Source organism: Ovis aries, chromosome 26 (genome assembly GCF_016772045.2).
Source record: "Ovis aries strain OAR_USU_Benz2616 breed Rambouillet chromosome 26, ARS-UI_Ramb_v3.0, whole genome shotgun sequence".
Lineage (NCBI taxonomy): Eukaryota > Metazoa > Chordata > Mammalia > Artiodactyla > Bovidae > Ovis > Ovis aries.
Genome location: NC_056079.1, coordinates 38,151,634 through 38,163,925, shown reverse-complemented (window position 1 = coordinate 38,163,925; position 12,292 = coordinate 38,151,634). Strand labels below are relative to the sequence as shown.

Genomic DNA, 12,292 nt, shown 5'->3' with positions numbered 1-12,292 from the left:
GGAGTCTAGTGGGGTGATGAACTGTGGTGATTATCATACAGCTCTGTAAATTTATAAAAAACCATGAAATCAGACACTTAAATGGATGAATTTTACAGTATATAAGTTATACTGGAGATCAAACCAGTCAGTCCTAGAGGAAATCAACCTTGAATATTCATTAGAAGGACTGACGCTGAAGCTGAAGCTCCAGTGCTTTGGCCACCTGATGTGAAGAGGTGACTCATTGGAAAAGACCCGATGCTGGGAAAGATTGAGGACAGGAAGAGAAGGCAGCGCCCGAGGACAAGATGGTTGGATGCCATCACCAACATAACGGACATGTGTTTGAGCAAACTCTGGGAGGTGGTGAAGGACAGGAAAGCCTGGGTGCTGCAGTCCACAGGGGCACAGAGTTAAACGTGACTGAGCGACTGTGAACAACAAAGTCACGCCTCAGTAAATCCATTCCTAGAAAATGAATACAGTGGTTGAGCACAGGCACAGAACATTAAGTTGAATATAAACCCAATACTGTGATCAAGTGATTGCTGGAAAATAAAGTGAAGAATAATATTATAAAAAATGTGCTGACTTGTCATGGGGCTTTGAATTTACATCCTAGGGCACAGGCAGGTTGAGTTTAAAACGGACCTGTCTTTGTCACTGACCAAAAAAAAAAAAAAAAAAAATGAAGTTCAATTTTAAAATTATGATGAAAACAGGAAATATATTTTGTTTTCTAAAATTACCTTATTCTGACACAGATATCTTACCTGTAAAAAAGAGAATATGCTTTTATTAAAAATGTCAAGCTCCATTATTGGCCCTTTAACACTAACAAGAATGCTGCCAGATGGGAGGAGGAGGTAGGTTTTCTGAAATACAGGATCTGACTACATGTACAATTGCTATAGCATCCTTTCCAAACTGAGAAAAAATTAACTGCAGATATTAATACAGTTAAAAAAAAAACATAGTTGGAAGTATACTGGGGTCAAGACTGATGTTAGATGTTTTCAAAAGATGTATTATGAAAATTTTAATGGGAAACTAAAAATAACTTCCTCATTACTGATCAGGCTAAATTTTTCACCTAGGAAAATGTAGGTTTTTGTGTATATTACCACGTACACATACAAAATGCTCAGCAGAATCCAAACAACTATGGTCTAAAATGTCCCAGGTACTATGTTAGCCATTGTGTGCATATTCATGTAGAAATTATATTCATTATATTTCCTTCTAAGCAAAGGCTTAGCAATTGATATAGATGATATAAAATTCTAAATCATCAGCATATTAGGAAAAATCTTTCCTTATATCCCAGCCTCTATACTTTTTTGTATCTCAGGGATTTAAAGTTACTTTGGAATGAGTGGGCTACTGATATTATAGCCACAGTCCATTTGCTCTCCAATCTGTTTGCTCAGCATATTCTGCAGTTAAAGATAATATTTGTAAATTATATTGCTCTCATCTTGTTTTTCTGGATATTAAAGCTGTTATAAGAATAAAATCCTTAAAAATTCTAAGTATCCATCTCAATCTCATCATTGAGATGCCACTTACATAGAAAGCTGACATCTTTTTTTTTTTTTTTAAACTTGCTCTTAATTTTAAAGCTAAAGTTGGGTGACAATGTGTCCAGTTTCCTATCTACCTGAGTTCAACATATTTGAGCTGGCTGAGATAAATAACTACTTACAGATTAAATGTTAAGCGTGAGCTATGATTCAGATTCTTCATAAAATTATACTTCAAAAAGTTAAGTGAGAGAATTTTCCTTAATTCTACACCCTGAAATCTTCCTTTAAATATTAAAATCCAGGATTCACACTCAGTATCATTTTTAGCCAACAAATTTTTAAGCAAAATCAACTCTCCAGCTCAAAATCTAATTCAAGTTAATAATCACCTTTTTATGACTAAGACATTGCTGTTGTTTTGTTCCTTATCTTATACTCAAAGCATTTTCACTGAACTTCTAAACAGAACAATCAAACCAATAACATCCTTTATACTTTTACCTAGTGCTCACATAGATTATCTTCTAAATTTGTGAGTTCCACCTAATATTAACATTAGAACTATTATTAAGATTCCAGCATGATTAGTATTCTTCCGTTAGCCATGTAAGTGTGACCAGCTGAGTGATGATGAAGGGGCCCAAGAAAACAAAATCTGTCACTGCTTCATCTTTTTCCTCTTCTGTTTGCCATGGAGTGATGGGACCGGATGCCATGATCTTAGATTCTGAACGTTGAATTTCAAGTCAGTTTTTTCACTCTCCTCTTGCACCTTCATCAAGAGGCTCTCTAGTTCCTTTCCACATTCTTCCATTAAAGTGGTATCATCTGCATATCTGAGGTTGTTGGTATTTCTCCCGGCAATCTTGATTCCAGCTTGTGATTCATCCAGCCCAGCGTTTCTCATGATGTACTCTGCATATATGTGAAATAAGCAGGGTGACAATCTACAGTCTTAATGTACTCCTTTCCCAATTTTGAACCAGTTTGGTGTTCCACGTCCGGTTCTAACTGTTGCTTCTTGATCCGCAGACAGGTTTCTCAGGAGGCAGGTATGGTGGTCTGGTACTCCTATCCTTTTTTTTTTTTTTTTAAATCCTTTTAAGACTTTTCCACAGTTTGTTGTGATCCACACAGTCAAGGGCTTTATGGTAGTCGATGAAGCAGACGTTTTTCTGGAACTCCCTTGTTATCTCCATAATCCAACAAATGTTGGCAATTTGGTCTCGGGTTCCTCAGCCTCTTTGAAACACTGCTTGTACATCTGAAAGGTCTTGATTCACCTACTGCTGAAGCCGAGCTTGAAGGATTTTGAGCATAACCTTACTATCATGTGTAATGAGCACAATTGTACAGTAGTTTGAACATCTTTGGCACTGCCCTTCTCTTGGGACTGGAATGAAAACTTATCTTTACTAGTCCTGTGGTCACTGCTGCATTTTCCTAATTTGCTGGCATATGGAATGTAGCTCTTTAACAGCATCATCTTTTAGGATTTGAAATAGCTCAGCTGGAATTCTATCACCTCCACTAGCCTTGTTTGTAGTGATGTTTCCTAAGGCCAATTTGCCTTCACACTCCAGGATGTCAGGCTCTAGGTGAGAGACCACACTATTGTTATCCAGGTCATTAAGATCTTTCTCGTATAGTTCTTCTGTGTATTCTTGCACCTCTTCTTAATCTTCTCTGCTTCAGTTCAGTTCAGTTCAGTCGTGTCCAACTCTTTGTGACCCCATGAATTGCAGCATGCCAGGCCTCCCTGTCCATCACCAACTCTCGAAGTCTACTCAAACTCATGTCCATCGAGTCGGTGATGCCATCCAGCCATCTCTTCCTCTGTCATCCCCTTCTCCTCCTGCCCCCAATCCCTCCCAGCATCAGAGTCTTTACCAATGAGTCAACTCTTCGCATGAGGTGGCCAAAGTACTAGAGCTTCAGCTTTAGCATCAGTCCTTCCAAAGAACACCCAGGGCTGATCTCCTTTAGAATGGACTGGTTGGATCTCCTTGCAGTCCAAGGGACTCTCAAGAGTCTTCTCCAACACCACAGTTCAAAAGCATCAATTCTTCGGTGCTCAGCCTTCTTCACAGTCCAACTCTCACATCCATGCATGACCACTGGAAAAACCACAGCCTTGAATAGACACACCTTTGTTGGCAAAGTAATGTCTCTGCTTTTGAATATGCTATCTAGGTTGGTCATAACTTTCCTTTCAAGGAGTAAGCGTCTTTTAATTTCATGGCTGCACCATCTGCAGCGATTTTGGAGCCCAGAAAAATAAAGTCTGACACTGTTTCCACTGTTTCCCCATCTATTTCCCATGAAGCGATAAGACCGGATGCCATGATCTTCGTTTTCTGAATGTTGAGCTTTAAGCCAACTTTTTCACTCTCCTCTTTCACTTTCATCAAGAGGCTTTTTAGTTCTTCTTCACTTTCTGCCATAAGGGTGGTATCATCTGCATATCTGAGGTTATTGATATTTCTCCTGGCAATCTTGATTCTAGCTTGTGCTTCTTCCAGCCCAGCGTTTCTCATGATGTTCTCTGCATAGAAGTTAAATAAGCAGGGAGACAATATACAGCCTTGACGTACTCCTTTTCCTATTGGAACCAGTCTGTTGTTCCATGTCCAGTTCTAACTGTTGTTTCCTGACCTGCATACAGATTTCTCAAGAGGCAGGTTAGGTGGTCTGTATTCCCATCTCTTTCAGAATTTTCCAGAGTTTATTGTGATCCACACAGTCAAAGGCTTTGGCATAGTCAAGAAAGCAGAAATAGATGTTTTTCTGGAACTCTCTTGCTTTTCCCATGATCCAGCAGATGTTGGCAATTTGATCTCTGGTTCCTCTGCCTTTTCTAAAACCAGCTTGAACATCTGGAAGTTCACGGTTCATGTATTGCTGAAGCCGGGCTTGGAGAATTTTGAGCATTACTTTACTTGCTTCAGTTAGGTCCTTACTATTTCTGTCTTTTATCATGCCCATCCTTGCATGAAATATTCCCTTGATATCTCCAGTTTTCTTGAAGAAATCTCTAACTTTTCCCATTCTATTGTTAAGCTGTATTTCTTTGCATTGTTCTTTTAAGAAGCCCTTCTTATCTCTCCTTCGCATACTCTGGAACTCTGCATTCAGTTGAGTATATGTTTGCCTTTCTCCCTTGCCTTTTGCTTCACTTCTTTCCTCAGTTATTTGGAAAGCCTCCTCAGACAACCATTTTGCCTTCTTGCATTTCTTTTTTGGGGGATGGTTTTGGTGACTGCCTCCTGTACAATGTTACTAACCTCCATTCACAGTTCTTCAGGAGCTCTATCAGATTTAATTCCTTGAATCTATTCATCACTTCCACTGTATAATCATAAGGGATTTGATTTAGGTCATACCCAAATTGCCTAGTGGTTTTCCCTATGTTATTCAATTTGAGCCTGAATTTTGCACTAAGGAGCTCGTGATCTGAGCCATAGTCAGCTCTTGGTTTTGCTGACTGTATACACCTTCTCCATCTTTCGCTGCAAAGAATATAATCAATCTGATTTCAGTATTGACCATCTGGTGATGTCCATATGTAAAGTCATCTCTTGTGTGGTTGGAAAAAGGTGCTTGCTATGACCAACGTGTTCACTTGACTAAACTGTTAGCCTTTGTCCTGCTTCATTTTGTACTCAGGGTCAAACTTGCCTATTATTCCAGGTATCTCTTCAGTTCCTACTTTTTCATTCCAATCCCCTATGATGAAAAGGACATCTTTTGTTGGTGTTAGTTCTAGAAGGTCTTCATATAACCATTCAGCTTCAGCTTCAATGAAATCAGTGGTTGGGGCACAGAGTTGGATTACTGTGATGTCAAATGGTTTGCCTTAGAAATGAATCAAGATCACTCTGCAGTTTTGAGATTACCCCCAAGCACTGCATTTTGGACTCTTGTTGACTCTGAGGGCTACTCCATTTCCTGTAAGGTATTTTCGCCCATAGTAGTAGACATAATGGTCATCTGAACTAAATGCTCCCATTCCATTTTAGTTCACCGATTCCTAAAGATGTCGATGTTCAATCTTGCCATCTTCTGCTTGACCACATCCGATTTAGCCTGATTCACGAACCTAACATTCCAGGTTCCTCTGAAGTATTGCTGTTTACAGCACTGGATTTTACCTTCCTCACCAGATACACCAGATACAGCCACAGCTGATTCCCTCTTTGGCCCAGTCACTTCTTTCTTATTGGGGTGTGGGTGCTACGTCGCTTCAGTTATATACGTCTCTTTGTGATGCTATGAACTATAGCCCCCCGGGCTCCTCTGTCTGGGGATTCTCCAGGCAAGAATACTAGAGTGGGCTGCCATTTCCTTCTCCAGTGGACCATGTTTCGTCAGAACTCTAAACTATGACCAGCTCAACTTGGTGGCCCCGCCCAGCATGGCTCAGCGCTTCATGGAGTTACACAAGCCCCTCTGCCATGACAAGGCTGGGATGCATGAAGAGAACACTAGCCAAAGTAAAGTTCATTTACAAAATGGTAAAGAGCCCAAACAATGGCCTACTGGTATTTAAAACCGCACTTCTTAAAGCTGAAGGCTTCCACAACATAGGATCCAACAGACAGAAAGGTCCATGTGCCGGGACATCACATGTCAGCCAGGACAATCCGATATAGAAGAGTAGACAGAAAACAATTTAATTTATAAGCAAAAACAAAGGCATTGAACTATTCTGGTAAATTGAGTTATAGAGTAATATAAAATAGCACAGATTATCCCATGATACAAGGTTGTAAAAATGCTTATTCAGAGTTAAAGAACAGCTATACACAATGAAAGCAAGGTCAGTGCTGCTGCAACCCAGACCCTGGGGGAAGCAGGAGAGTGGAGGGCCCCAAAGTATATTATTTACATTTAATTCTACTGTGTGTTCTAACAACGAAGCTGGATACATGAATTTTTAATGCTTCTTACAATTAAATATTGTATTTAATCCTAAATACAATAAGAGCAGTACATATGAAGGTCCAAAGTAGAAGAAGACCATTAATTTTCCTTCTGAATGATACTGCACTTATTTTGTTTTCCCTTTTCTATTAATTGCTATATTCTCTGAAGGTCCACTGGTAGCTAAATTTTAAGCAATTCTAACTTAAGTTATAAGTGCCTGTTATCCACTTCAACTCACCTTACCATCCCATTCAAATCAGAAAGAGTAACCACCCCTTGTTTAAAAACATAAGTAAATAAATAAAAACAAATACATGTTTGTCTATTAGACTGTAAGATTTCTTAGGCCAAGGAAAATGTCTTACTGCCGTTTCTTTTCTGTAAATTTCCAGCATACTGTCTAGTACAAAGAAGCTTTATGAATTAGGAACAACCTAACAAAGGAAGTGGGGAAGAAATAGTGATTGTCCTGCAGGAGGGTCTGAGGCCTTCCACAGGCACCTAGCTGACTGTGTCCCTCACCACTGCTTTTATGTGTCTGTCTGGGTACAGTCCACCCGCTCCAGTTGCTCCCATGTTACGTTCTTATTAGCTAAAGAACCTCTGTCTTTTTCAAATGTGTATCTAGGTTTTACCACAGGGCCAGGCACAAAAATAGCTGCTTCAAAGGTTGTTTGTGGAATAGATGAATGACCAGAAGCAATTCATGAGACTATAAATTTAACATAAATCTCTCTTAATATACATTCAGATGTGATCCCTGCCTAGCAAAGATTTGCTAAGAGTATGTGGCTACAGACACAAAAAGAAACGCATTTCAGTCAGTTCTAATGAGGTGGATGAACCTAGAGCCTATTAAACACAGTGAAGTAAGTCAGAAAGAGAAAAACAATTATCGTGCATTAACATAGAATCTAGAAAGACGGTACTGATGAACCTATTTGCAGGGCAGCAGTGGAGATGCAGACACAGGACAGACCTGTGGACACAGTGGAGGAAGGAGAGGGTGGGGTGAATCGAGAGAGGAGCACTGGAACACATGCATTATTCTATGTAAAACAGATGGTCAGTGGGAATTTGCTGTAAATGCAGGGAGCTCAAACTGGTGCTCTGTGACAACCTAGAGGGGTGGGAGGGGGTGGGAGGTGGGAGGGAGGTTCGAGAGGGAGGAGACATATGTATGTGATGTGCTGTGCTTACTCGCTCAGTCGTGTACGACGCTTTGCGACCCCATGGACTGCAGCCCGCCAGGCTCCTCTGTCCATGGGATTCTCCACGCAAGAATACTGGAGTGGGTTGCCATGCCCTCCTCCAGGGGATCTTCCCAAAGCAGGGACTGAACCCAGGTCTCCCACCTTGCAGGTGGATTCTTTACCATCTGAGCTACCAGGGAAGCCCACGAATACTGGAGTGGGTAGCCTGTCCCTTCTCCAGGGGATCTTTCCAACCCAGGAATTGAACCAGGATCTTCAGCACTGCAGGCAGATTCTTTACCAGCTGAACTACCAGGGAAGCCTGGACATATGTATACCTATGACTGATTCATGTTGATGTATGGCAGAAAACAATACAATATTATAAAGCAATTATCTTTCAATTAAAAAACAAATAATAATAATAAAAAGGAGTGTGTGGCTACGGAGAAGTGAGGCAACATGGTACTGCCAAGGGGAGCCAGGACTGCTAGAAAAACAAATCCTAGCTTTGTCTCTACACTAGCTCTGTGACTCTGGATTTGTTAATAAATGCTTCTTGGCTTCATTTACCTAGTACATGAAATGGGAATGCTGGAATGTACTTTTCAAAAAATTTTTTTTCAGTATGGATTGCTATTCAGTAGAACTCAATATATTTTAAAAAGATAAAAATGGGGCTACTTTGGTTATTTGAAGTAGGTGTCATGCTTGTGTGAGGTAGAAGTGGGTCCTGGTCATGCTTCCCTTTCCCCTCACTCACATCACCTAGGGAGGTCCCTAAACATCTCCCTGAACCCTAGGGCTCCATGGAACCCAGTCAGAAACCTATGAATAGACCTACCTAAGGAAGTAAAAGACCTGTAGTTGGAAAAGCATGAGATATGGTGAAAGGAACTGAAGATGACAGAAACAGATGCAGAGATACAGCATGTTCTTAGACTGGAAGAACTAATATTGTTAAAATGATCATACTACCCGAGACAATCTACAGACTCAATGTAAATCCTCTCAAAATATGGCATTTTAAATGGCATTTTAATGGCATCTTAAAGTTTATATAGAAACATGAAAGAGCCCAAATAGACAAAACAATCTTGAGAAAGAAGAACAGAACTGGGGAATCACACTTCCTGGCTTCAGACTACACTACAAAGCTACAGTAATCAGAACAGTATGGCACTGGCACAAAAACAGATACACAGATCACTGGAACACGACAGAAACGCAGAAATAAACCTACACACTCACGGTCAGTTAATCTATGACAAAGGAGGTAAGAATACACAATAGAGAAAAGACAGTCTCTTCAATAAGTGGTGATGTGAAAACTGGACCGCTACATGTAAAAGAATGAAATTAGAACATTTGAACACCATATACAAAAATAAAGTCAACGTTGGGATTAAAGACCTCAATGGAAGACTAGATACTATAAAACTCCTAGAAGAAAACATAGGCAGAACATTCTTTGACAAACCATAGCAATATTTTTTTTGTATCCATCTCCAAGGTTAAAGAAATAAAACCAAAAATAAACACATGAAGCCTTTAAACTTAAAAGGTTTTGCATATCAAAACAAACCACGGAGAAAACACAAAGACAACCTATTGAATGGGAGAAAATATTTGCAAATGATAAAAAAAATGGATGGAAGACCTGAATAGACATTTTTCCAAAGAGAATATGCAGGTGGCCAAGAGGCACAAGAAAACACGGTTAACACCAGTAATCATATGGGAAATGCAAATCAAAATCACGATGAGCTATCATTTCACAGCTGTGAGAATGGTTGTCACCAAAAAGAACACAAATCACAAACGCTGGTGAGGATGTGGAGAAAAGGGAACCCTCAGACACTGTTGGTGGGAATGTGAACTGGAGCTGCCACTGTGAGAACAGTACGGAGATTTCCCAAAACACTAAAGCTATAACTTCCATATGATTCAGTAATCCCACTGCTGGGTAAATATCTGGGAAAAAGCACTAATTCAAAAAGATATATGCACTCCAACGTTTCTAGCAGCACTGTTTACAACTGCCAAGATATGGAAGCAACCTAAGTGTCTATCAATCAATGAATGGATAAAGGAGATGTGATGTATATACACAACGGAATACTGCTCAGCTACATACGGAATGAAATTTTCCATTTGCAGCAACATGGGTGGACCGCGAGGGCAGTATGCTACGTGACAAGTCAGAGAGAGGAAGACAAATACTGTGTGATTCCACTTAGATGTGGAATCTAAAAAATACAGCAAACTACTAACTACAGCAAGGAGGAAGCAGATTCATAGATGCAGAAAGCAAGCCAGTGGGGAGCGGGAAGGTGGGAGGGACAATACAAGGGGAGAAGATTAAGGGGTACAGACTGCTAGGTACAAAATAAGCTCCATGGATATATTGTACAACATGGGGAATACAGCCAGAACTTAATAACTAAGAATGGAATCTACCCTTTAAAAACTGTGAATCACTATGTTGTATACCTGTGATTAATATAATATTGGACATCAAGTATACGTCAATAAAAATAAAATAAAAGAGCACCAAGGTTCCTCCTATGCAAGTGAATATTATCCTACAAATTTTCCAGCAGCACCTTTCCTATAACTATTGTCTACATTTATACAATTGTGTGAAATCTTTCAGGAAATGCGACTCCTTGCATTGCGGTTGCTATTCTTTCTGTGGACTTCATCACATACAAGTACTAAACTCCTCCAAAGCTTATCTATCTATATCCTGGTAGAATTAGTGTCATAGGAGATAGGATTAGAAAATCTTGATCTATAATGATAAGAAGGAGATCATTAGAATAAGTGTATGGCACCCACATCATGTGTATTAGATTTCGGAAAAAATTTTGGAATTTTTTTACCTACTTTACTCGTATTTTCTTTCTGAATGCCATTTTTTAAAAAATAAAAAGATAATTAATTGTAGATAGGCATAGCAAACAGTTTAAAATAAGAATAGGAGCATGCTGGTACCAAGAAAAAGACATGGAATACTCAGGGTTTACGCGTCTTATACAGAGAGGATAAGACCCTGGTGGTGTAAAATGAGAACTGGCTGTGCAGTTAACCCTTCTCCAGGATCACTGATGAGGCACAAAGAAAGGCAGCAAGAAAAGAGCACGCAGTCCATGCACTAACAGGCGGGCATGCAGCATACTCACACTGCCCATTCGAGCTTCTCATTCTTGATTGAGTTGTACAGCGCCTGGAAGGAGAGAAAACAAGATGGGATTACTCTCTTCATCCTGCTCTACACTGGTAACTCAGCAAACGACAAAAGCCGAAGGGCTTGACTGAGTCAGCCATCGGCTCCCAGGGCCCTCGCAGGTCATCCTGTTGGTGCTGCAGGAACGGGAAAGACACAGGTGAGCTAAAGACACAGGGCAGGCAGCCGTCAGGGATACACAGAGACGTCCCACGAGGCAGAAAACGTCTTTCGTAACTACGACACACAACACCGGGCTGCGTTCTACCATAGCAAAACACAGGACGAACTAGAATTCGTCTACTTTTCTTATTCAAAATGTGGTCATATAGCTTCACTACTTTAGAAACTACAGCTTCCAAACTGCCTTTGGAATGCTTGGTTACAGATTTTACGTTACTTAAGATGCAGTTCATACCTTTTCGTTAATGGACTAGGTATAACAGTTTTCATAACAACTTAATGAGCACGAGAAATGGAAGGGAGACTGAAGCCCAATTACGGGAAACTATCTCAGAGTAATTTCAGAGTTTTTATATCGATGACTTAGGCAACTTGTATTGGTCGCACCTCATAATTCTGCCTTACAGTTAGTGTTACCCTGATGTGTGTGAGGTGGTGGAGGGGGAGACAGAAAGTTCCCTTAGGGCCGTGACAATCATAGACAAGACAGCATGTAAGACCGCCTCACCAGGCTCCAGCTCTGGTATCAACACATTAAACTTTTTGTAATCAAGTTGTTCCACCAAGACAACTAACCTAAGGAAAAACTACCTCACACCTCTAGCTTCTTAATTTTGAGTAAGATGTTTAGAATGTAAGAAAACACAAGTGCATCTCTAAGGCAGAAAACCAAAGCTGCCAACTGCACTGAAGAAAGGGTAAATAGGTGCAGAATAACAGTATGAGGAGTCAGAGCATTTTTTTCTAAAGAGAGATTTGGACTTATTAGACTCATCTCATTTACTTTAAGATGGGAAAAGCGGGATGAGACGCTATCAAACAACTCATCTTCCAAATGAGGAAATGGCAGGGTCAGACTGTTCCCCGGGTAGCAGAGCAGAGCAGAGCAGAGCTGCCTTGTGGACTATTTTCTGCCTTTTAACACGTCTGGCCTAAGTGGGAGACGCAGTCTACGTGTGTGTAATCAGAAAGACTGCACACAGGTAGTAAAGCCCCTTTCTAGCAAAACTCACTGCAATTCAGGACAAAGATGCTTGGGTACAGATTTTACGTTACTTAAGATGCAATACGTGCATCTTTAGCCACGTCTTGACGGACTCCACGGGATTTCTTCAGTGTGGCTATAGTAGTCAGTTTAACTACTGGGTAGCTAATAAAATGTAGGACACATTTCAGCATTATCAGGACATCAAATACAGAAATTATCATGTCATCAAATGCAGAAATGGTAAAACAGCAAAAGAAAATAAGGG

At 40.2% G+C, this 12,292-nt stretch overlaps 1 protein-coding gene across 18 annotated transcripts in view; it reads right to left on the bottom strand.

Moving 5' to 3' along the window:
* Nucleotides 1–12,292, bottom strand: part of PSD3 (pleckstrin and Sec7 domain containing 3) — a 590,582-nt gene that overhangs the window by 118,558 nt on the left and 459,732 nt on the right. For all 18 annotated transcript variants that reach the window (XM_042241260.2, XM_060407086.1, XM_042241264.2 and 15 more), the window contains one exon: nt 10,813–10,856. In XM_042241260.2, the coding sequence (XP_042097194.1) occupies nt 10,813–10,856 (44 nt within the window). The remainder of the gene's footprint in view (nt 1–10,812; nt 10,857–12,292) is intronic.